This window comes from Halichoeres trimaculatus, unplaced genomic scaffold, assembly GCF_033239565.1.
Source record: "Halichoeres trimaculatus isolate MK-OKI-2021-1 unplaced genomic scaffold, fHalTri1.1 fHalTri1_scaffold_5, whole genome shotgun sequence".
Lineage (NCBI taxonomy): Eukaryota > Metazoa > Chordata > Actinopteri > Labriformes > Labridae > Halichoeres > Halichoeres trimaculatus.
This window is the reverse complement of record NW_027437183.1, coordinates 39,818,512-39,845,368: the sequence shown is the minus strand read 5'-3', so window position 1 is coordinate 39,845,368 and position 26,857 is coordinate 39,818,512. Positions and strand designations below refer to the sequence as shown.

Below are 26,857 nucleotides of genomic sequence, written 5' to 3'. Positions count from 1 at the left end.
AGTGAAAAGGGTAATTTATCCATAAATATTAAATGGCAAAATCTGCTGATAAACTTTAGTAATTGTTTTAATGTTAAAACTAAACGGGACATCAACGAACTTTACTTTCTGGTAAGCCAATGCTTTTTTTTTTTTATCTTTACATACTAATTAATAAAACTGTGAACTCCACTGGTTTGCCCTGGCCCTTGCAGAAATGTTGACGTTACATGACGTAACACGGCCCAGTCCCTCTGGTCATGTGATCCTTAGCGTGCGCCATCACTCAACTGCTGGTGTCGTGTATTCAACAGTAACATCAGGCTTTCAGGATATATGTGTACTATGGATTTTAACGTGAAGAAATTAGCCTCAGGTGCCGGTCTGTTCTTTACACGAGCTGTCCAGGTACGGAATGCATTCTCTGTGTGCAGTGTGTTCAGCCGATTCCTCCTTCCTCATTTTGACAGCCAGCTGTTACTATCACCAGTGTTAAACCGCAGTGCCTGACTTTTGAGTAAACTGTCCTTACGAGCAAACAAAACTCTACCTAGGATACAGATAGTTAAGCAGATACAGTTAGGTTTATTGTCTGTTACGTTCAGGAAAACCGTTCAGGCCTTCATTGTGATAAAACAGCGCTGCAGACGCTTCATCTGGCTCCGTTGTTAGCCATCCGGATAACTCATCCATCTGTGCAACACAACAGTGAGAAACAGCAAGCTAAGGGGTGATCTCTAACTTTGAACGGTCGGGTTCGTTCCTGAGGCTAGATAAATCATTAGATATAGATTAATTCTCCTTGTTTGAGGGGAGCAAAGGGCACAGAAACTGCTGTCAGGCGAGCAAGATACGCAAGTCGCGAGCCGGACTGGTCTTGACGTCATGACGTTAATTCTTTCCTAACGTAACTTATAATATTTTTCACATTATCATGTTTACACCTCACAAAATACTGTAGCCAAGGAAAAAGGATTACATTATCGCGATATTAAAATGATTCCCGTCTTAGCTGGTGGCACCCCTGTCTTGAACCAGTTATCTATAATCCTTTTATTTCTTCCCTTTTTTAAAACATGGCTATCAGAGATACTGAACTGTGACAGCCCAAATGCACACTTTTATTTACTCATTTGCTCTGATAACTGTTAATCTCCAGTTGATTTCTCAAGCTTTTAACTCTTTGTGTCATTATTTAAACTCCTCGATCTTGACTTGTTTTTCATTGGGAAAACTACAGAGCTATTATTGTAGCAAAATTATTTGTGTGTGTGTAAACTGATCCTCAAATGTGTAAAGAGATTTGCAAATGTGTGCGTATATCCACATAATGTACTTATCATAGGAGTGCAGAGTATATAAAATTTATGGGTGCATGTCCACTTTGGGTTTCCGTACATCACAATTTTCCCCTTGTTTATCAAAAAGTATAGTCATACTTTTCTGTTTTCTGTATCTTATTATCACATCTTTAAAACTCTTTGAATTCATTTTTGCTTAATTTCTTAATTTAAGTGTAAGGTTACCTTTTATGCAGAACTCTACAAGAAGTAAGATAATAATTGTGTGTAAGTCACTGAGTGTCAGCCCATTAAGGCCAGGGGGAGAGGGGGATATGGTGCATAAGAGGTTCATCCTTCAGACTATGTGTGCGTTCTCTGCTTCAGTTCACAGAGGAGAAGTTGGGACAAGCGGAGAAGACAGAGCTGGATGCCCACTTTGAGAGTCTGATGAGCCGTGCAGACTGCACCAAATTCTGGACTGATAAAATCTACAGACAGACTGAGGTTCTGCTGCAGCCCAACCCAAGTACGGCATCAATAGAACTATCCCATAAACACAGATAGACAGTGTACTATTGAACGCATATTTTGTTAAGCCAAAGTTGTATTAATTTATTTTTTCCACATAAGTTTTTGGCTTGTAATGCAAAGGCGTAAACTAGTTAAATTAGTAAAATTAAAAGAGTTTTCACTCTGTCACATGTACCTTTCAGCTTGTTCACCATGACCTGCCAGGATATACAGTTAATGAAGTTGTAGAGGTAATAGTTTGGTATAGTAGTTACAGTAGACTTTGAAGAATAGTTGGAATGAAAGAAGGCCAAAATATATGATAGTCAAATGTAAAGGTACTTGCACTGGATGTTTTATTACGCTAATTTCAGAGTGTACTTTAATCCTACCAAGTGTTTTTGAATAAAACTCCAAGCTAAGGAAGCTAGTCTTTTTTTCCTAGATCATTTTCGTTAAAGACGATTACTGATTTTTATATTGTTTTCATTTTTTTAAAATTATCAGACTGTCTTTTGCAGAATTGAACGGCGGAACAGATATTTGTCAGGTGGCCACAGGAGTGTTAAAGCATACTCTCCCTTAATAGTCTGTTAAACCGTAAATGGCACAATAATTCAGGCAACTTAAAATATGGATTCAAGCCATACAGCCAAAATGTTCATAAATGTAGGAAATATTGTCAAGAGGAAACAATTTCATAAAGTCAAGTTGTCTCTACAGGCCATGAGAAAGAACACAGGAAAACCAGCTTTCCTTCATGTAAAGTCCATGGGTTAGTGCATAGACCGAAATATGAACTAAATTGGACCTACTCCTTAAAATAATCCCCCAGTGGGGTCAAAAACCCCACAGTGCTAGGATAAAGTTGGTAAAGCCTATGAGTAAAACGTTGTTCCAGAAACCAGATTGATGTTGATAAAGAGCTGAAACATCCAAGAGCCCTCGTGTGAGCAAAATAACAAAAGAAATATAAAAGAAGAACAAAAATACATCTTCTTGATTTTAAATGATCAACTCTTAAATCAAAAAGCATAGAGGAGAAAACACTTTTCAGAAAAGCAGATGTAAATTCTAAACAGAGTCTTTGTACATAATTGTAGGTTATTAGCATTGTTATTTCAGATTTAGTGATATGGAGAGACGTACTTGAGAATAGGGAGCTCTAACTTGTGACTCTTTGATTCTCCATGCTACAGTTGATCACACCGGTGAGTATTTAATCTCTGTGTTTGTGTGCTCTGCTGTAGAAATCTCTCATACCTTTCACTATCAGCACAGAGTTCACTAATATTAGGAGTCTAGATCAGCTAATGATTCTTTCACCTTCTCTCTTTACATTATACCGTCTTTTGCTAAACAAAATAATCAAGATACAGGGGATGTTGGTGTTTTCAGGAATTATATTTGGGTCTATCTATATTAGAAAGGAGAATTATAATGCTGTTGGGGATTTGAACTTTGTCAGTGTTAGATTTAAGATCAAGGGGAAGCTGAACATTTCTCTTTTTGAGGTCAAGACTCAGAAAAGTGCGAGAACTTTGTCCATGATACTAAGACTAGCAATCCTTGGCTACTTTTTGTTGCATCTAAAGGCACACACACACACACACACACACACACACACACACTGAAATGATAAAGATTTTTGTATCATTTTGTCTAAATAATGAAGAAAAGAGACATATTTGTGCCGACAGCTTGGTGTCAGGCTTTAGAGCACAGTGAAGGATAGGGACAGAAAGAAATCATTTCATGTAAACAAAGCTAAAGCAGAAAAAAGGCAGGCTGCCAGTGAGCTGTGACTTTCCACACTCCACCACCTCCACAGTTTGCAATTACCCTGTTCATATTTTTACCGGATGATCCTCATCTTGATACATGTAGAAATCTGTCAAAGTGTGTTGTGATGTCTGTTTGTGGAACATTTATACAACCCCAATTCCAAAAAGAAGTTGGGAAGCAATGTGATGGATTGCAAATAATTCATATCGTATATTTGATTGAAAAAAGTGCAGAACTACATAAAGTTGTTTACAATTTTGTTGTACTTTTTGCAATGACAAATTAAGTTCTATTTTAGCAACAGGTTAGTAACTCTCCAGAGCGGCCGAGTCTCTGAGACTAAAGATGGAAAAGTGTCACGACTACGTCAGACACTCGGTACAGGGTGGCTGCAGACTCAGGTGAAATGAGAATTGCTGTACCAATGTTCAGGTTACCGTGCAGAGGAAACCATATATGAACATGTTTCAGAATGGGAACTTTTCTGGGCTTTTGCCAATGTTAGACAAACTGTGCCACATACCCTGCTCTGGAGCTCAATGCCAACATCCCTGGTGGTTTGGGGACCATAAGTGTCTCCGTTAATGCCGAAGAACATTTACCGCTTTAGAAGCAACATATGCTGCCATCCAGACAATGACTTAGTCAGGGAGGGCTTTACGTATTTTAGCAAGGCAATGGACAAACCAAATTCTGCATAGATTACAGCAGCATGGCTCTGTAGTAGAGAAGTCCAGGTGGGAGCTGGGCCACCTGCAGTCCTGAATTGTCACCACTTGACTCATTTGGCTCATCATGAGATGAAAAATCTGAGGAAAGGGCCCTGAACTGTTAAACAGCTGAGATTCACTATCAGGAAAGACTGGGACAGCATTGATTATAAAAACTTTAGAAACTGGTCTGCTCCATTCACTGTGGTTACTGTGTTCCCCAAATTTAAAACAATCATTTATCTTTTTTCCACTTTTCAGTTCCCACATTTGATATGTTGACTTTGTTCTATTTTTAACTTGGAAGGGTCAAAACTGAGATCAAATACTCAGTTCATGAGCATTTTACACAGTGTCCCAACACCTGTGGAATTGGGGATGTATTAAACCTAAGCACAACTTTTCTGGTTCACAAGCCTGCAGACTTCTGACTTGCAGTCAAAGTTTTTTACGAGTGCCACATTGAACCTCAGCAAGCCGTCAGATTACCGTATTATTTCTTTTTGCCATTTGGAGTCTTTAATCTCCTGCATTAGGGGTTCTAAAACTTGTCTTAACCCTGTCATTGGCATGCTATTATAGAAGAAGAAGGACACAACCATAGTGTTGATCAGTTAAAATAATCAGCACTGAACAGTGATGGGGTTAAACAAACCACTGAATAACAAAATAAAGGGGAAAAAAAGAAAATATTGCTTATCAACTTTTAGTAGCACATTTTGAGGCGTACTCGTGGAAATGCACATAATTAAGAGACTGTTGAGTTAGGTTCTTCCTGGTGAGTACTTTCAATAAACCTCCTGGTTAACTTACTTGCTGCATTGTGCAGTTGTGGAAAACATTTTTAAGATAAATAATTCTTTATAATTCAGAAAACACAACACATCTATTACTGCACTGCAGAACCTCTAAACCAAGAAAGTGTTTTCGTCTTGTTTTTAGTAAAAACAAATAAAAAATCTTAGAAGAAACCACACATGCCTGAAAAGTTGAGAAAAATTCCTTATCTTAAGAAACTAAAGTTAAAAAAAAAGAACTTTGTTGCCTGTACTGAGTAGGAAAACCTATCAATGGAATAAGAAATATATACCTGTCAAGAAAACTTCATTTTTTTAATTCACTGGCTGATTTTTGCTCATCTCATCTTGTCCTCAGGGGGAGAATGAGTCAGAAGGTCTCAGACCAGGCTCTTAGGGAATTTTCAGCACTAATTTCTGAATGTTGTTAAAGGTTGAAGTATATTGTTGCAGCAATTAATTGTGGTTAGTTGGCTACATTATTCTACATTAAAAGATGTACTTAATGGCAGCACCTGCAACCATATAAATTGTAGCACTTTGTTGCGCTAACTAGGTTTTCTTTTTGTCTAGTTTTTGCTAGTGTTGTATATCGCTTTGGACAAAAGTGTCTGCTAAATGAAACTGTAGAACTGTAGATACAGACCAAGCTTTCACTCCTAAAATACAGAGGCTGAATAGCCTATAACAACGGGCCATCGACCTCACATACCTGGAGCACCCCTCACAAGATACCTCAGGGGACACGGTCAAGAGCCTTTTCCAAGTCCACAAAGCACGTGTGTACTGGTTGGGCAAACTCCCATGCGCCCTCTAGCACCCTTGCAAGGGTATAGAGCTGGTCCAGTGTTCCAGGGCCAGAACAAAAACTGCATTGTTCCTCTTGAATCTGAGGTTCAACCAACTATCAGACTCTCCTCTCCTGTACCCTGGAGTAGACCTCATCAGGGAGTGTGATCTCCCTATAGTTGGAACACACCCTCTGGTCCCCCTACTTAAAAGGAGAACCACCACCCCAGTCTGCTAATCCAGAGGCACTGTCCCCGATGTCCGTGCAATGTTGCAAAGATGTGTCAGCCTTTTTTCAGTTTGTACGAGCTGAAAGGGGCATTTTCCTTGACTTTTCAGGTGTTTTTGCTTTTATTAACTCCAATAAGACAAGAAACAAGACAAAAACAAGTTTCGGCATTTGCAGTGTTTTGTATGTTGATTATCATTCCTGAAAAGATTAGACTTTGGTGGTATTTTGTTTGCCCATGCAGCCTCAAACTACAGGTTTCCTATCAAGCATTCTCTAAGCATGTGAAACAAACTGTGAGAAACACCTCAGTGCCTTCATGCCATTGTTCAGTGTTTCCTCTTCACATTTTCCAGTGTTTTACGTCTGAAAACCACCTGACTTAAGCTGCTGCTGCGCTGAAACAAATAATAGCAAACTCAGACTGCATGAATCAGACAGTTTGTCATTTATCTCTCCAATATGAACTATGTTTTTTTGGCTTTATCTGCATATTATCGTCAGATTCAGAACTTATTGTTGATGTTTGAAGATACCACCCAAGCTCTGTTGTCATGTAATTTGCAGTTCTTGTGTGATGAATATGTGTTGGAGGTTTAAAGAGCACCTGAACACGTGTATTTAATGCAGTGCCTTTTTGTTAAGCCTAGAATGTCTGGGCTTTGTCAGAGGTCTGATTCTTCTTCATTTCATCTTTGTGGCTGTAAACTACAAAAACTTCCAATTCCAAGCAAGTGTGCATGTCTTATTTATTTATTTATTTATTTTAAATGGCCTCATTCGACTTAATGTGTGCCACATTCACCTGACAAGTTAAAAAAAAAATTTTAAGATAATAACAGACTAAATCGACACCTGAACTGCTTGTAAAGGGTAGCAAAATCTGTTGATAAGGTAAGACAGATGAACTGAATTAGTATGTTGTATTAAGACATTCTTATTTCAAGAAACTAAACAAGTAAATCTCCCTACTGGTTCATGACATTTAAGGAACAGCAAATAAAACCAAGTGTTTCAGAAAGAGTCTGAAATGAAGATTTCTACAACACCAGTGTTAAAGATGTAGATTATTTTGAGCTGTAAATTGTGTAAAGCGGCCACAGAGGTACCAGAGGGGCAGTTTAGGAGCACAACACCCCTATTACCCTTTAAGATCAAGTAAAATTGAAAGATTCTGCATCTCTACTTTTGAAACTATAAGGGAAATATTTTTTCTTCAATAATTTGGGAGCGTGGGAAATTTGAAGATTATCTTGTTGATTAAAATTTATTCCAAGAAGTGGTTACTTATGTGTGGTTTGTTAAAAACAAAAAAACACACTGATAACAGAAAACATTAAGATGTTTGCAGATAGCTTGATACGGATACAATCCAATTAATAGATTAACTTGTCTGCAACCAGATGAAAAAAAAAACACTTCAAACACAAATCACCAGTTTGGTTTTTTATGGTTCTTGTGTGTGCCAAATTTGCCACAGTTTACAGCCACTCTGTTATCCTGTCTTCTGCTAAACAAGCTGTGTTATGAACCTGTACCAGCTGTCTGTGGGAGTAGTATGGAGTGGATGTAAGTGGCTTGCAAAAAAAAGAAATGCAAAACACATAAAACAGTGAGCTCAAAGAGCCCTGTTTGGGCTCATTCTACAGTTCAGCCTTGAGAATAAATCTAGCGTGACTCTGAGGGGTTGTTTTTTTTAATGTAACTTTTCATTGTAAAAAGAAATAAAGGTTCTTCATTTTAACTATGTGATTGATTTATTGTCTTCCTGAATTTCTCTGCAGGTGCCAGAATTGAGGAATTTCTCTATGAAAAGCTGGACAGAAAGGCACCATCCAGAGTTACCAATGCAGAGCTACTGGGGCAATATATGCAAGATGCAGCAAAGGACTTTGGTCCAGGGACTCCATATGGTTAGTAGTCAATGCGGTCAAAACCCATCAAAGAGTTTGATTACAGTCTTGTATCATAAAATGTACAAGAAGATGTTGTTGTTTCACAGTATGACCACATCATTTTAAACTCTGTTAGACAAAAGCCGTTTCCACCAAACGACCAGCTCAGCTCGACCAGCTTAACGACCAGCTCAGTTCGTCTTGGTACGGCGCGCATTTTGTGGTGTTTTCACTGACTTATCCCTGGATAGATCCCCAAATAACCAAGACGAGCCGTCCCACTTTTTGGGACCCTTTCGTATGGGTGCCAGACTGAACCAATCCACTCTCGAAAGATGGAGCAAAACACTGTAGACTGTTGATTGGTTGAAAGAATCCTCACTCACCCAGGGCAGCTGCTGTATTTCTCCTGGTGGCTCACAGACTTCTCTGAAACGAAGCTTGATTGCACTTAGTTCAAAGAGCTACATGCCAATCACAGAGAGGACGAAATGCTGCATGTCTTTCATTGTTGCTCTTTATACCACATAAACACATAAACACATAAAAAAAGATCGCCAGGTACCGGGCATCTGTACCGTACCACTTCAAATGTGAAAGGTACCCATTTCTACCCTGGAGTTGGTTTGATCCAAAGACGCTCCAGGAGATCCTCTGTGGCTGCAGGTCACACAGACACACACAGCCACACACAGGGAGCTGTATGATATTTGTTGATGAAAACTTGACTTTAGCATCAGCTCTTTGTTCAAGACGTGTCGACTATGGATGGCCATTTCCTGACCCCCTTGAAAAGACTACAGCTGGTTCAAAATGTAGCTGCTGGTTTGCTGACTGGAACAGGGCACAGAGAACCCAGTGCTGGCATCACTGCACTGACTTCTAGTTCAGTATAGGGCTGAATTTAATATGCTGCCCCTGGTTTTTAAATGTGTGAATGGTCTGGCTCCTCCATACCTGTGTGACCTTCTGACAGCTCACACTCCAGCTAGAACCACGAGGTCGTCCTCCGTGTGGCTCCTGGATATCCCCAGGACTAAACTAAAGAGCAGAGGGGACCAAGCTTTCTCTGTAGCTGGTCCTAGACCCTGGAACAATTTACCGCTGCATGTCAGGACTGCTGATTCTCTCCAGTATTTTAAATCATTGATAAAAACAGATCTTTTTTCACTGGCTTTCATCACTGGGTTGAGCTGAGTGTTTCTGTCTCACTGTTGAGTGTTTTTATTGCTGATGTTCTCTTTTATTGCTGTGTTGAGCTTTAAACTTTTAAACTTACAAACCTTTTAAACTTTTTACCTGTGAAATGCTTTGAGCTTTTAAAGTGTTAAATGCCCTATATAGATAAAGTCGACATTGACATTTCAAGCAAAAGAGCTATTCGATATTTGCTCGTATCTAGCTCGTGGGTCATCGAACTTACCTCTATGGGTGACGAAGCCGACCACTGACTGTTGATCTGCAGACAGCGCCTCACTTCCGGCTGCATGCCTTGCTCTCACATGGCTGTGCAGTTGTTGGCGACTTGTGATATGCTACCCTAACCTTGCAGAGTTTGCAATGTGCCTCATTTCTATTCATTTTTTGAGGGAGTTCCTGCACATGTACATATTTGAACATCTCCCTGCTCTTGTTTTTGCCTGTAAATTCTCCAGCCTTTTCACTTCTGGTCTGGCTCCATTCGTTGTGTCAGTTTACTGCCATGGTCAAGTTAAATGCGATGGTTTGTTTTATTTTGGAATTCATTGGGCATTTTAGATGGTTTTGGTGCATAACTTCTTGTCCCACTTGACCTGTTTTTGTGAAATTGGAGCGTAACAGCCCCGGCATCCAACATAAAACTGCTATCTGCCGCAGACAGGATAAAGTGATCTTCACATTAACTATTTGTTTTTTTATGTTAACAATTTTTTGAATGTTTGTAAATCATGGCCCATCTCTATCGTCAACATGATTGTTCTCATCATTACTTGTGTGTCTGCCACTTTTCCCCACGTTTTCTTTACAGCTCCTCTCTTGTGCCTGGCTAAGCGAGCCAGGTCGGATACATAGTAACTTGCCTCATTTCACTGTTGGTAATGGTAACAGCGTTATAAGGTTTGAAATAGTGATTAGGGTCACACATTATCGTCAAACATTTACATATGATACTAAACTTGACCCCCAAAATTCCATAATTTGCTTTCTAGCGCCACCTAGGCACACTAAAATGCCTCTAGTTTCCAGTAGGAAAGTCGTTCAGAGATCAAACCAACATCACAGTGTTTGTCTCATTCAGATGCAAACATCATTCACATGTTTGCATCGACATGGGTTGAAAGAGCGGGTCGTCAACCAAATACAAAAAACAAAAAACTCTACAGTCTCTCGTCTTGCCTACATAACATGAGGCTCAGAGTCATTAATCTGTTTGTTTCTTCATTTTTTTTCCACCAGGCTGAAATGATTGCCAAATATTGTTGATTTTACAAAGACAGGCTATCTAATACTAGTAAAACTACAGAGAGATGAAAAAAAACACAGTGCTTCTTTTAAATCCATTAAAAGATAACAATAAAATAGAATTAAAAAAAAGTTCAAAGAAAAGTTTTGGGTGGGCCTGGGACCTCTGAGCCCATCCACAATGCCGCCCCTGCTGTAGCCATCAATCACTGACCTTTCCTAAACTAAATAAATTACTTCATTCCAACACAGACGCATAAAAGGATATTTTGATAACAAAAGGCTGGATAATCTCAATTCAACATAGGAGAAAATCTGCAGGTTCAAAAACTTAGAAGCAAAATAATAACTCTACAAAGAGTTGAAATTCACTGAAGGTTTTGTTTCTAACTGCCAAATACACTGGGAAAATCTGCTTTGTTAAAGTGTGTGGAATGGTTTAAACCGGCCCCAAATACAATGGTTAAGATTGAAGAAACATGAAAGAAACACAAAAAGTAATTATTTTGGATTCTCAAAAAGTTGCATCTCTTTAAAAGTTTCAAGCCTTTTGGTATCTGTTGTAACTCATTCATAAAACCCTTTAAGTGTTCCCCACAACTGGCCTCACAAGCATGACTAACTGGACCACAATGCCTATTGGGTGTGGTAAAACACAGCACTTTTCTGGGAATCTGAGCGGTCATAGACTGTCTCCAGAGTGAACTCACAGCTCACGTTGCCGGTCATGAGTTGCAAACTGTGCGTGCTCCATGAAGGCCTTTGTTGTCGCACATACAGTTTGCAACACTGGAGCAGAGAAAAGGAGACCCGACTTTGTGCTACCAGGGAGCATGCAGCAGGTCATTAAGGATCACTGTGATTACAAGATATCACTGGATCGCATCATGAAGCTTGATGCTTGTCCACATATCTGTGGATTATCATTGCCAAATCAATGACCTGCTGGTCAGGGCCCGTGGTACAGTAATCCTTCTGCCTTCTGTCACATCCATGTCAACATCCATGTACACGAGTAAACAAGTGCCTTGTAACACTCCAGGTGAGCTGTCTGTTGTCCTTAACACATTGGCAGTAATGGAAGGCTGAACATACAGGTACGCTACACGGTCCGAGTGTGTTTCACCATGTGGATGATATTGCAAAATCCCGACATAGATATCTGAGTGATACTGTATTCTCTACCAGAATGTTGCATAATGGGGTTATCCACATGTGTAGGGGTGTGCACTGTTGGAGAAAAATGTAAACTGCAGTTGTTTTTCAGCCATTGAACATTTATTTAACGTTTTTATAATGTCACAGGAAAAATATGTCTGCCATAAGAGCTTTCAGGAAAATGTGCATTTTTTTCCAATTTTACCAATAAAGTAGTTAATAAAAGCCCTTTGCTGCTCCTACATTCCGCAGGAGATGAGCAATGGAGTCCAGTAGTAGTGAAAGAACTCTTGTCTTGTCTCTTGCAGGGAGCACTATGATCGAGGTGGGAGAATGTGAGAGGCGGTTGGGAGCAGCAGAGAGGGATTTCATTCAGACATCAGCCGTCAGCTTTCTCACCCCACTCAGGAACTTTTTGGAAGGAGACTGGAGGACCATTTCAGTGAGTTGACCAGACATTCACACTACCACCATCAGACAGGCCTCTCACTGTAGCCCTCAAGAAGATAAAACATGAAGACTATAATAATATGAAGTAGTTTACTTTAAAGTGAGGTATGATGCTTTCCCATTTTGTAAACATGGTTATGAAGTAACAGTGCTGGATGTTCAGACTGAGCATGTGCAGATTTTCAAACCTCTACATGTTCATATGTTGTAGAAATCCCTAAATCTGTCTGTGAATTAATCCAAACACTGTGATCTAAGAATAGCACCAGACCTTCATGAGACTTGCTGAAATGATGAGGTCATCACATTGAGGTTTTCCTAACTGGTTCATAACACGCTGGAGGCCTCAAACATCAAGGTCCGCCTCAGATACGTAGGCCTCCAGAGGCCAGATAGGCCGGCCAATCAGAGTGAAGGGGGTTTGTGGAGTTAAAGAGACAGCAGCTAGATTCACCATTTTAGACAAAGGCTGAAATAAGGGTTTTCTAAAAAATAACAGCGCGAGGAAAAACATTTTTTGTTTTGTTTTGTTTTGTTTTGGGGTTTTTTTTGTTATGGCTGTGCAGGGATTACTACCAAAGCCTTGATGAGGCTCAGATTTTTTGCCATCTGCAGAAAGATGCTGCGGATGTTAATCAGTCTGTGGTGGTAAGTGTGTTACTCTGCACAGCAGTCTGCTGAGGAAGCCCTATAAAATACAAGGATGCCAGGGGACTGGACAAACTGGTGAATTTGGAACCAATTTGGACTGACTGAGGGCTGTGGAGGAGAGATGTACACAGAGAAAATAGAAGCCATTCTAACTTACACTGATCACCCACTTCACAACATTTTTGAGGACCAGAGAAACTGTGGCAGTGGACAGCTCATCTCTGTGCTGCAGGGCTGAGATATCCAGTGAATCATCCCTTCCTGTAGCCATTAGGCTTTATAACTGTCTGGTCAATGGGAGATGAGCTGAAACACAGCTTCTTGTTTTATGTGATTTTTTTTTTGATAATGTTATCTGCCAACACCTTAATTTTCCTTTGGGGATTGATAAAGTACCTTCTGTTCTATTCTGTTCTTTTCTATATTATTCTATCTATTCTATTCTAGTTGTCCTATCTGTTTGACACAGATATATTGGACTCTGAAATGTGTAGGGATCCTTTCTGTATCAAAACTTCTGTCCTTTGTACAATGTAGGAAGTTGTTTCCCTAAAGACCATGAATGTGGCCACCAGAGGTCAGCATCTCTGCATATTGGGATGGGACTGTGCATTACTCTCATGCCTGGAACCATAATGTCTATTTTTTTTAATCAATCAGCACAGCACGTTTTATCCTAGTTGCTCAATGCCCAGCTCAACTTCTCTGATCGTGTCATTGTTTGTACTCAGAAAGAACGGCGTCTTCTGGAAAACCTTCGTCTGGACCTGGACTCCTGCAAAGCTCGTCTGAAGAAGGCCAAGCAGGCTGAGGCCAGGGCTGCGGTGAGTCATTTCCCTCTTCACTCCTGAATGTAATGAAACCTGTTGGCAGGCATAATTCATGACTAACTTCTGTATCTGTTTGTCTATAACTGTTGCAGTGCGAGGGTGAAGTAAGTATTGACAACATGCCTAAAGAATTACAGTCAGTATGATGCATTATGTTAAGTTGTTTTCCTGCACCATTTGCTTAAATCAAGTATTTTTCCACATCACTTTATTGATGACAAGAAACTGTTTATTAGTGAAGAAAACACTGTGCAACAGACAGAAAAACCACCTGGACCTGAAATTGTCCCCACTTTTTTTCATTCCAAAACTTTAGAGGTTTTTAAATTTAGGATATCTTAAAGTGTGCAGTGATGACACCCTTACCTTCCAAAATGTCATGAATATAGCTCATAAATTCTTCAAACATCACTTTGAATTGTTAACTTGCACTCCACAAGTTCAAACCAATGAATGTGTCTCATATGTGGAAACATATATCATTACAGACCCGAGTCAATGGAGGCATGAATGTTCCCGAAACTTTTTCACCTTTTTTTGTTCCACTATTAAACATGTTTTTTTATTTAAAAAAAAAAGTCTGACTTTAATCAGAACTTTGGTTTTCCTGACACTCACTGCTAACTGAAAAAGTCTGACTTTTGCAACCCAATTGCATGTCAGCATGCGCACGATAAACTGCTCCTGATTAGCCTCTTGATACCTCTGACTTTTCTATAAATAGCTGATTAGTCACCTCAGGAAATGAGGGCGATGATTCACTGCTTTCCGCAGTATGTTGCTGAAGAAAATGTTTGCATATAGCTGTATTTCATCAGCTTTGCACCTTTCTTTTGTGAAGTTGGACACACCCACTGTGAAAGTGTGCAAGCAGGTTGAATCAGCAACCCTTATCATCTGTGCCCCTGGATAGGAAGCAGCACCGCTCCTTTAAATGATGGATGAATTTGTTGAGTTAATTATTTCAACCTGACAGCAAAAAAGAATAAAACCAAATGATTAAAGGATTATTTCTAAAATAACAAGCTCATTTTCCTAAACACATATGGGTTGTCGCGACTAAAACACAAAGAATTTCTGGATTCAGTCCAGTGGATTCCCTCAGCTTAACAGGCTGTCATGGCTAAAACGTAATGGTTTTCATGCAGCCAATCAAAATACGTCAATTCAATGTGCTTGTTTTTGCATATTCAAGACTCAGACTGCTATTCGTCTTATGTCTTATTAAATAAGAGAAGAGATTCTTATAGATATTTTGTTTAAAGGATGGTGGGCTTTTATGAAATGTCAAACAGAATTTAGCTTGGTCATCTGCCCTCTCAGAACAAATAAGTTGTTGGTCCACAGCTGCCTCAGCTGAGTGTCACTTGTAGATAACAGATAGAGGCAGCTGTAGATCAGCAACTCCTGTGATACGCAAAGTGTGATGAAAAAAAAAATTCTCAGCAGGTTTTTCCATAATGATGAGATCTCTGAGATCACTTTGCAGACCGCAAAAACTGAAATACAAGCAAGCACTTTTTTTTTGTTTTAATTTTATTATCTTGTTAGATTTAATGCCCCTGAAAAACCAAGTTTTTAAAAGACAAAAGTGACATCTGAATGTCTGTGAATAGAGTAAGAAAAATGTACCTTTCAGCTTTCTTGAAACAGGGTTAATGGCAATGAAACAAGAACGCAAACAAATAGGTTTTATCACATTTGAAGGTGTCACTTTTCTCTCTTAATATTTTGATAAAAGACATTTTTCCAGTCATGTGGACATTGAGACTGTGGCTTATGATGAGTCTAATAGGACAATTTCTATAAAAAGAGAGATGTAAACACTCGCTTAGCTTTCAGTTTTTGCAGTGTGGAGGTTAAAGCTGTCCTTGGGCTGCCAGCTGCTTAATGTACCACTGAGATAAACTGTGTAGAATGAAAGGTAAATGTATGAATTAAAAACAATGGAACTCCCCGTCAAGGTCAAAATTCTTGGAGCCATAGACCATGTCACTTAGACTGCTGACAAACATGGTGGATCTGTGTTGATAAACTATCTCACTTTAATACTCATTCATGTCTGCTGGGCTTTGGGACTGCTTCGTTTTTTGATGCGTACTGTAAATTTAAGCATGTTTACATTGCAAATACCTCAATGCTGATGTTATACAACCTTTGTCGTACTTTAGATGGCTCCAGATTTTCAGGAGACAAGGCCAAGAAACTACGTGCTCTCTGCCAGTGCCTCTGCGGTAGGAAGACATATTTCTCAGCTTAAATCATTAAATAATCTTTGGAAAGAAAAGCCTGGGCCTGTTTACACATGCTTTATCCAGAAACAGAGTGCACTGGGCTTTGAGAGGTGAAGGAGAAGGTGTGTACTTGATTCATAATTAAGTGTATCATTGCAGTTAACATGCAATGGCTGGTGCTTATCAGGCTGGTGTCATTATGTTTGTTATTGTGTTATTTATCCAACTTTGCTGACTTTTTTGGGTCAGTTCCCCTGGTGGAGTTTCAGGAGGTTGTAAGAGCTGGTCAACACATGAAATAGAGGTATAAACTTAGTGGTGTCAAAATCTAATATCTGCTGTAACTTCTGCCTTCCTAATGTTCCACTGCAAACCTTTTAGGAGTTGATTTGTGGTTCTCTACTCCAGAACACAAGGAGTTAGGTGATATGTCTGAACGTATCACAGTCTCTCTCTCTCTCTCTCTCTCTCTCTCTCTCTCTCTCTCTATCTGTGTGTGTGTGTGTGTGTGTGTGTGTGTGTGTGTGTGTGTGTGTGTGTGTGTGTGTGTGTGTGTGTGTGTGTGTGTGTGTGTGTGAGTGTGTGTGAGTGTGTGTGTGTGTGTGTGTGAAGACTTAACAAAACACCCCCCCCAAACCCATATAACTATAGATTCAGTACTCACAGTAAAAATGTTTAATGTTTCATTTATAATCATGATGATTCTGGCTTACAATAAATGAAACGTAAAGAGTATCAACAAACAAAGACAATAGTGACACATACTCACGGCTTTTAGCTCTTTCACCAGTCAAAACCATCTGACCTGAAAGAGGATACAGACAGGGGGTAAAATGAGCAGCTGTGGTGGTCAGAGGAAAAGTTGAAATGCTTCATCCCCGAGTGAATGATTTTGAAAGTTCACTGTGTAATTTGTCATGTTCAGTTTACGTGACGTTATGCTCCCACATTGTATATACCATCGTTCTCTATGTTTTCTGGATTTCAATAACCTGACTCATTTTTCTCTTGCTGTATGCCCGTCAGCTCTGGAGTGAGGAGGTGGAAAAAGTAAGTTGAGTAAAACATTAGTCTTTAAGTCTGTTATGAATTCTTTTCTCTGGGATGAATGCTTCCAGATTATTTTTAAGATGCTACCTATGGTAAAAATGTGTCTGTCAGAGCTCAGACTGACATCAAATCGTAGTAGTGGTAAATGTGGAATAAGGAAGTATTTTTCTGTGATTGTGTGGATTACCTGTAGATCTCTAAAATTTGGTGGAAACATGTCGTCATCAGAATTGCTGCCTTGTGATTGGCTGGTTAGATCTTGTCGTGAACTAGCAGTTGAACAGGTGTGCCAAATGAAGTGTATGCAGAACAACTGAGAAGTCCTGGGCCCTGTTCTACGAAGCAAGTTCAGCCGAGCGAGATAGCCTTGGAGCTACCTCGCTGAACTGAGCGCGGTAGCCGGCGGTCTCGCTACACAGTTTTACGACGCTGGTTATCAACCTCATAAGTGGATCCAGCTAGGCAATGAGCGCGTGCACGCATATAAGGCGGAGCCCGCTGCATCTGACCAATCGCGAACCTGGAGCAGTCTTGAGCGTCAGAGCAGGCCGGAGAGGGAAGGACCGCATACTTCACACAGGAGGAGCAGGAGGTGATCATGAGGAGGTATGACGAGCTGAAACATGTAATTAACGTTAAAAGCAACACCGTCGCCGCTGCTAGAGCACGGAAGGAGTGCTGGCAGAAAATTGCTGACAGTCTAAATGCGTAAGTGTAGTGGTGTAGTGCAAAAAAAAAAAACATTTTGTGCCATTATCATCCTGAAATAGCACTGTTCACCACGCACTTTTACTGTAACATGCACCATACCTCATTTATTTCTTAGATGAATTGATTCATTTGTTCATTCCTATCATATTAACATTTTTTGTGAGACATGTAGCCCACACGAGCCCTACATGAATTCCTGTCATAATTTTAATACGGGCAATAAAATATTGTCATGGAACAGAAGTGTTGGCATTGAAGATCTTATTACGGCAATGAGAGTTCTTCATTTCCTTTAACTACCTGTAGAAAGTGTCATGTACTACCAACCCCTCCCTGGAAAACCGGTAACTTTCATAAAGGTGGTCATCCGAAAAAGAGAGTGGGTCGGGCTCCGATGTCCACGGGATCCTCTAAGAACGGACAAGCCATTTTTTCGTGAGGGCTCATTGGTCAGTGGGCGGGGTTTTTATAGTCCGCGAGTTCAATCTGGAACCTAACCTGCCCCGGAGCAGGTTAGCCGTTCAGTGTACGTTGTCATGGAGACTCGCCTCGCTGAGGAGTGATCCAGTGTCGTAGAACAGGGAATCCAAAACCTATCCTCAAAGCTATCTCGCTAGGCAATAATCCTGCTTCGTAGAACAGGGCCCAGCTCTTTGTTTTCTTCCTCACAGTAAAGTTATCATTACGCACATACCAAAGTGACCCCAGAGGCAACATGGTGAACCAAAACGTCTGAGACCAAGGACATCTTTGAAGGACTGCTTAGTGATTTAATGTGTTAAGTGTCTGAAAATCCTCACATGTTCACATGCAGTGCAAGGGTTTCACCAAAAAGTAATGCTGTGACATTTGAAGTGACAAGTAATGTCTGGAGGAATTAAAAATCTCCCCTCTGCATGGAAATCCAGCACTGTCACTTTGTACCCATGTTAGAATATGAAAAGAAGCGTGCACGCTTTGACTTCTCAGTGTTACTCAACATAGCTGTGTAAGTCGGTGTTAACTCAAAGCAGTCTTTGATCAAGACTTCGGATTTATGAAAGAAACCCGTCACTGACCTTGTTTCTGTTGTTTCAGGCTGAACATGAGCTCCGAGTGGCTCAGACAGAGTTTGACCGCCAAGCAGAGGTCACACGGCTGCTTTTGGAGGGCATCAGTAGCACACATGTAAGTCAGCCTTGCACTATGTGTTCCCCTTCTTTCAGTGTGTCACATCGTTCATTCACAAGCCTGAGACAACTAGTCTGTTTAGAAAGCCTATTTTTTTCTTCCTCAGGTGAACCATTTGCGTTGTCTGCATGAGTTTGTGGAGGCCCAAGCTGCTTACTATAAGCAGTGTCATTTTCACATGCAGGAACTGCAGAAAGAGCTGAAAAGGTGAGGACTGGATGGGAGATGAAATGCATGAACAGCTTGATTCACTGAAGTTAACGTGGGAGTTACAGGGAGGCTCATCCGTCTTCAAATATCAAACAGATAACCAGGCAACACCTGTAGCTCTAATGACATCAAACAAAATAGCTGTTTCACATATCTTTGTGCTGTTTGTACCATGGACTGCACACAGGAGGTGGATGAAGAGTCCTGATGTAAACTGAAGGTGGATGCAGAAGCAACCCTGACTTAAAGTGCAACAGTCAGCAGCGAGGTTTACAGAAACAGTCCTCTCACATGCTATTTTACCAGAAAGTAAACCAGTGGCGGCTGGTGGAGTTTTATCCAGGGGGGGGTTTTGACTTCAAAACAGACATATACTAATAAGTAAGCAAATGCACTAGGGTATCACGCCTGTGTATTTACATCAATGAAAACCAAAAAAGCAACATTATAGTGTTAAGGTCCGCGCTCTTTCACGTTCACCTTCTCCTGATGCATTCTCCTCTCAAAAGGTAACGCTATGAGCGACTTCACTGTCTTATTTATGCTTCTCTCTCCATTTTACGCCTCCGTCTCCGTCTCCTACTCCCCCAGCTTGACCTGTCAATCAACTGCACTTTATAACTGACGGCTGTGACGTCGGCTCCGTAGCAGGAGGGTGGTGGTATACAAATCCAGCTGCATTCAGCTCTGGGCGCAAGAAAGGTGCACCCCGACATGGTCCTTTCTCTTGTATTGAAGAGGAGCCACTGCGCATGTACAATTTATAACGAGGGTCTATGGCCAAAGATTTCTGTGCCCCGGGGCAGAAACACATCACCAATCAGATAACGCAGATGTATGAAACAACTTAACTCGCCATGAAATATATAATGTTCATCGTAATATATAAATATATACATATAGTTCAGGACATTAGCGCCCTGTATTGACCAGCTGCCACTGAAGTTAACCCACTTCAGGCCTCCAGGAAACTTTCCTGATGAGTTAGGTCCTAATCTTCCATTTGAAGTCTTTCTTGGTATGACGTGATTCCTATTTATTGAAGAAGGGGGATTGTGCTTTTTTGTCTATATTCTGTCCCTCTGATGCCCCCGTAGTATCTTTTCATGATGGTCACATTGCTGTTTTAGAAAACCCTTATTTCAGTCACTTCAGCCTTTGTCTTGGATGCTTTGTTTGAGGCCCTGTTTACACGACAAAGTTTCATCTGAAAACACTAAAACGCAGTAAAAACTCAGTGAAAAAAATCAGCATTTACACGGAAACGCTGATGGACTGAAAACGCTGTAGTGAGCACCCCAGGCCTATAGGTGGTGCTATAACTGTCCTGTCCAGAAGCCGCTTTTGTGGGTTCTCCACCGAAGTACAGTTGAGCCGGTCATCTGGTGTATTGGGGAATACTAAGTCAAAAAGTGGAGCAACAGATGCTCATTTTGTTAAACACAGTCAGCAGATGCAGCAGATTGAGCAGCACAAACACAACACGGTAGTCCGTGGTGATTGTACTGACGGTACTGTTGTCCTGTTGTATGCGTGCGTGCAAGGCAGACTGTGACGTCAGCGTTTCCGCTGAAAACGCCGGCCTACTGTTTACATGGCAACGTTGTCGGGAGCGTTTCAGAAAAATCCCACTCTGGAGGCTGTTTTCAAAAGTTTGCGTTTTTGGTTGGCTGAAACGCCGTTTCCGTGTAAACGCGAGTCTGAAACGCAACAAAACTTTTGTGTTTCACCCTAAAACCGTTGTTGTGTAAATGGCCCCTCAGTCACTGTCTCTTTAAGGCTCCCTGCTGCACAAACCCAAGAGCCAAATGTTTCTTTAGCCAGTGAAGAGATCCTTATGTGATGCCCCTATAATCTCAGCAAGTCTCCTGAAGACCTTTGTGAAGATCTGGTTCTAATTTTTTAGAGCAGTACATTTTGATTAGTTTACAGACAGGGCCTGGTTTGAACATCTGTGTTTTTACGATTATCCACGTTTTAAGTATGGGAAAGCAGAATACCCCCTCTTTAACAATGAATCCATTTATGGTAAAATAGGCAACAAAGTTAAGCAAAGTGAGGTTACTTAACTTTGAGTCAATATCAAACAGCCAAACTTCAAAATAGGAGTTAACATCAGCTACACCTGTTGACAACTAATCATATCACAGTGTCTTCTTCAAAAAAAAATTCACATCATTGAAAGATGGTTGGTGGTTTCAGCATCAGGGGGATAAATAAGCAGTTTACAGCATGAACACATGTTGCCAGTAGAGTCATGATGCAGGCAAAGACTCCGAGTTATCATGGTAAAGGAGTTTTTAGGGTTCATCCAGAGCGCAGCCAGCCTTTATTCTGGCTTCACATCAACTCCCTGCTGCTGTTAGGATTTTGTGTTTCAACTGTTGGTCTCTTTCCCAACAGACTGTGCCTGTGTGCAGCTGCACAAGTAGTTTCATCAACAGCTTCAGGCACTTTCTTGTCTCCAAATAGTTTGGTTAATGACATCTGATTCATATTCACCAGAAAAGTTTTGATCTCTTAATTGACCTCATTGATTTACTGAGAACAGCTGGAGCGCGCTCAGCTAGGTTAAGCACATTCTCATCATACATTAACCTTTTGAACTTGGTGCTCCAAAGCTAGCCAGCTAACTACTGTATGCAAAGCTGTGCACATTTTAAGACTTGAAGCTGAAAATAGAAAATGAATATCCTGTGGAATTAAAGGATAAAAGCCACTCTTTAATTAATCTTTAGGAAAGACATTCAGGGTTGTCATTTCCTCTCACTTTGATCCTCTCCTGGTTTGTGTTGAGCTGTAAAACATCAAACCTGTAGGCTACAGGCCTAGTCATTTTATTGTTGTAGCGATGTAGACACTGGCGGTTTTTTTAAAGGTCAATACGTTTGAATGTGACAAGGCCCAATTCTCTGTCTTGCTCGACCTGCCTCTTGTGTATCTGATCCAGAGGGTTCTGACCTCCTGGAGTTGAGACAGTGTAGCAGGGTCAGCAAGACTCCAATTTGAAGCCATCAGATGTGGTGCTGTGACGAAGTGTCGACATATCTGGTGTGATTTGGCTCAACTGATCCAACTCTGTTTTTCACAGCTTTTTTCATGTTCTTCATTTAATATCTTGTTCTCTGTATTTTTTCATTTACTCTGCTCCCCGTCAGGCTCCCCAATGCTTTTGCACTGAACTCCAGTCAGCCCATTGCTCCTGCTGACCCTGAACCAAATGGTAACAGCAGCCCTGTGAAGACAGACACGCTGAAGATTGAGGAAGTCCAAGGCCCAGCTACAGGAACCCGCAAGGCCAAAGTCCTTTATGATTATGACGCTGCTGACTCCAGTGAGCTCTCCCTTTTAGCTGACGAGGTGAGATTTGATCATTGGCCTGTAGCTAGAGGGAAGATTAATGACTTTTGGCCAGCGGCCACATACCTCTTGCAGGATTGCCTCTGTCATGTAATCATGGTCTGATCTGTTGGCCTCCAGCTGTCAGTATCGGTGAAAGTGTGTGTCCTCTGTGTTTCAGCTCATCACAGTTTACACGGTGCCAGGGATGGACTCTGATTGGCTGGTTGGAGAGAGAGGGAATCAGAAAGGAAAAGTGCCTGTCACATACCTGGAGCTGCTAAGCTAAAGAGTTCACATTTACACACACGTGCATGTGCATCTGCATGTGTGTGAGAGGTTTGTACTAAAAGCCATGGAGATTTTTCATTCAGTTATTTCACACCCTTACGCTCCTCTCCAAACTTTAGCAGCACTCAGTCAACAACATGTTGAGTTTCACACACACACGAACACACACACACACTTGTTCCTGACCTCCTGAGCGCAGCAGGGATTATGGAGACATTGTTGGGACAGCTAATCCTTCTTGGATGAGTTGGATGATTTATTTTGACCTGGTTAACTTATTTATTCTTATTTATTGTTGTGTTTCTGAAGCTTCTGGTGGAGCTTTCAGTGTTGGGATCAGAGTTTTGCTGTGTCACACTCAGATCCAAATCCTGTTTTGTTGTTGGAATGTCACTTTCAATGTCTTTCCCTTAGTCGCTGCACTTTTTCATAAATATGTCACTGGACCTTTTTGCAAACTAACTCATGAGTTTTGTGGCCTTCTGAATTTTAATTGAATATTTCACCTGTGGAAGAAAAGAGGAGATGCACCGAAGGCCCGGTACAATGACAACAAAAGCTGATCTGTAAATACAGAGAGCATAGAGAAAAAGCAATAACTCAGAGTATTGGCATAAAGGCAACATTAGGAATAGAAGTTACGAGCAGCAAGTGCCTGTCTAAGATTAAATACATCAAAGCAGTGACAAGCTTTTTTTCCCAATTTTCCTCTTTCAATCACATTTCTTATTCTGACTTTACCGTGAAAATGTCAGAGAAAAACATTTTCCCCTTCTCTATCATATTTGTCACACCCAACTCCAACTCCTCTGTAAGAAGAAGAAGAAAAACATTGTTCACTGCTAAACCTGACATCTAATCAAGTGTTTGTCTCCTGCCTTGCTCCTGCCTCGCTCCTTTTTTCTTCCAGACCATTCCAATTTGACTCCGTCATACTTTGTTCATTCATCAACCAAGCATTAATAAATAACAAACAACTGAAAATTTGAAAATAACAAATAAAACATAAAAAACAGATTTGCCTTAAACACTTATTGAAAATAATGTATTTTAGGCTTTTTTTCACAAAAATAATTTTGTTTTCATTAGGATGGAACTTTTGTGCACAGATTTACTGTTTTGCCTGAGTATGTCATGTTTTCCCACTTTGCAACACTTCTTCTTTATTTATTTTATTTTCAATCTTCTTTCTTTTTTGACTCCCTCACCTGTTAAACTTTGGCATCACAGGCTTAAAAAATAAATATGTGTGAAAAGTTTCAACATATGACATAAACAGTTGTAAAAACAGATGTGAGAACACAAAGATAAGTTAATTAATGTATTATAAAAGAATGACAGTCAGTATCTTTGATTTATTTTCCAATATCATGATTGAAAGTTTACATATACCAAGATATTCTGTAAATTATCTGCATTTATTCTTCTTCTTTCATTTTCCTATTTATCTCTCTGATGACTTTACTTTCAAGAGGCAAGCTGTCAATCACCAGTTTGTTTTCATGATATGGTCTAAAAAACCCAACAAAGTCCAATTTTATTGATGTCTAAAGAGTAAAAATGGAAAGAAAACATGAATAAATGAAAACACATTTCAAACCAAATAGTCAAGTATAATACACCCTCCATTCCCATTTTTTCCTCTTCCTCTTCAAAACATGTTCTCCTTTTTTCCACGAGCTTCCATCATTTCCACGGCCCTGCAGTAACGTGTCCATCGTGCCGCAGCACCAAAGCTGTTCTGAATGTGCAACATGTGAAGCAAACAGACACTGTCCTGTCCTAACTGCCTCCAGATGACGGGATAGATCAGCTGATTTCTCCTGCTTCGCTCAGAGAATGTGTCCTTCACCACAAACTGAATGTCCACCACAGGCAGCATGCTCGACTGTAACTCCTGTGATCACACGTCCTGGAGTGATTTCAGTTTGGCCTTGAGTGTTATCTGAATTCACTGTTTTCTTGTCTTCTGTCGTTCTGTCTGTGAATACTTCCAAGTGTCTTCAGTCTTGGTGCAGCATGTGCTACAGCTTTGAAGCCTGTCCAGCTGGACATGTATGTGTTACTGATCATGTGATGTAGCTGAGTTTGTCTGAGAGTGCCCTCTCATCCAGTATGTGTACATGCATGCACACTCTCACCTTCAGAGTTCCTTTTCTTTGGTGAAGCGCGCCGCAGTGTGGGGCTGTCACCTGTTTGTCTCGTGGAGAAGCAGGTTCCCATGTGGTCGGTTGATTCCCGTCTGACATTTTCTTTACTGTTGTGCTTACTACACTTTTATTCCTTTTTCAAAATAGTTTCATTTTGATGCCATTGTGGTTCTGTTGTTCCTCATCTTGTAACTTTATTTTTTCAAACATGTGTTGCCTGTTCTCTAATCATGCTGAGTGGAAGAAATGCCTGGGATTTAATAAAGACTTTGATTTTAGTTTGAATTCATTGAATTATTAAAGAGATTTCCTTCTTATTCATCTACAAAGCCAAACCCCATCAATTCCAACTAGAGCCAATGCAGAGTTGTCCCCAAACTTTTCAGGAGCCATTTTCATTGTGACGGTTTTAGGGTGAAACTCAAAAGTTTAGTTGCATTTCTGTCTCGCCTTTAAACGGAAAAGGCATTTTGGCTGAACTAAAATGCAAACTTTTGAAAACAGCCTCCAGAGTGGGATTTTACCTGAAACGCTGCTGATACCGCTGCCATGTAAACAGCAAGCTGGCGTTTTCAGTGGAAGCGCTGATGCCACGCTCCTCTCCACTGTTATCCAGCATCGTTGTTAGGATGGAGGTGATCTACCATGCGGAGCTTGTGCTGCTGAATCTGCGACTGTCTTTAACTAAATGAACATCTGTTGCTCCACTTCTGCTCTGAGCATTCACCAACACACTACCAACTACACCAGATGATTGGCCCAACTCTACTTCAGAGGAGATCTACCAAAAGCTGCTTCTGGTCAAGACAGTTATAGCGCCACATACAGGCCTGGCATGCTTACTACAGCGTTTCCAGTCCCTTGGCGTTTCCATGCAAACGCAGATTTTTTTCCTGCACCCACCTGGGACCAGTGACACACCTGTGGGGTTCTTCTTCTGTGGGGCTGTGGGAATTACACCAATGGACCAATCCAAAGTTGGACAACAACAGACTGAAAAACTAGCAATAGTTTTGCTGCTGCATTGTAGAAATTTTAACTACCTATGCTGAAAAAAACTCACTCCCCCAAACGCTTGATGTGTGAAGACATCCTGAAACTCTTAGGAGGGAAGAAGGTCTAAGGAGGCTGATGAAGGAATCAAGGGAGGGTGGTGGGGTGGCAGAGATTGGGTGGTAGCACTGGGGCTTGTGGAGGCAGTGAAAGAATGGATGACAGCCAAATTAGTCACTTGGAAAAACAATTGCACAAGTACATAAGATATACATTCCAACACAATGCTAAACACTCCAACAATTGGTGGTGGTTGCCGTGATGCAGTGCAGGTGTAGACAGTGCAGGAACAACCCACCCAACCTCTGTCAGGAAGAGGGAGAGACTCCACACAAGAAATCAATTTAAGATAGATTGAAAAATCCAGAAGCCAACCAACCCAGAAATGGATTGAAATAATACATTTTATTTAAAATCTCATTCTGGGTGCTCAAGGTCACTTCACAGTTAGTTAAACACATAGTTAATGAAACACATTAAAAAGGATACAGTCATAAATACAACATACACACAAAAGTTACAGAAGCTAAAAGGAATTAGAGAGGCCTGAAATGCACATTTCAGGGTGGCCTTTTATTGTTGGCAGTATAAGGTACACCTGTGCACTAATCATGGTGTCTGATGAGCATCTTGATGTGGCACACCTGTAAGGTGGGATGGATTATCTCAGCAAAGCAGAAGTGCTCACTATCAAACATTTAGACAGATTTGTGAACAACATTTGAAAAAAATGGTAATATTGTTTATCTGGAATGAATTTTAGATCTCTGAGTCCATCTCATGAAAAACGGGAACAAAAACATAAGTGTTGCGTTTATATTTTTGTCAAGTGTATATGAAATGATTGAATGAAAATGAAATGAATGAAAAATACTTTATTTATCCCAAAGGGAAATTCAGGATTGTAGTAGTTTAGATTGTGTAAATAATAATAATAACAATAATAACAATAATTAATTCTGGACTTTGTTCATGAGGCTGATGGCTGCTGGCAGGAATGATCTTCTGTACCTCTCAGTCTTACATCGGACCTGAAGAAGCCTCTCACTGAACACACTCCTCTGTCTCATCACCGTGTTGTGGAGAAGGTGTGAAGAGTCCTCCATTATCTTCATCAGCTTGTGCACTATTCTTTTTTGGA

At 40.5% G+C, this 26,857-nt stretch overlaps 1 protein-coding gene across 2 annotated transcripts; it reads left to right on the top strand.

Annotated features, from left to right (window-relative positions):
- The first annotated feature begins 228 nt into the window (after positions 1–228).
- On the top strand, positions 229–24,941 carry LOC141790221 (endophilin-B2-like). Of its 2 annotated transcripts, XM_074669938.1 has the most exons (12): positions 229–387; positions 1,647–1,788; positions 2,972–2,983; positions 7,867–7,995; positions 11,886–12,019; positions 13,410–13,502; positions 15,680–15,742; positions 16,769–16,792; positions 18,581–18,670; positions 18,780–18,880; positions 22,042–22,243; positions 22,404–24,941. In XM_074669938.1, exons 1-12 carry the CDS (start codon positions 316–318, stop codon positions 22,509–22,511), a joined length of 1,170 nt encoding a protein of 389 aa, XP_074526039.1. In that variant the 5' UTR covers positions 229–315; the 3' UTR covers positions 22,512–24,941. The 2 variants fall into 2 exon arrangements, with proteins under 2 accessions (XP_074526039.1, XP_074526040.1); XM_074669939.1 differs by lacking the exon at positions 2,972–2,983.
- Positions 24,942–26,857: the final 1,916 nt, after the last annotated feature.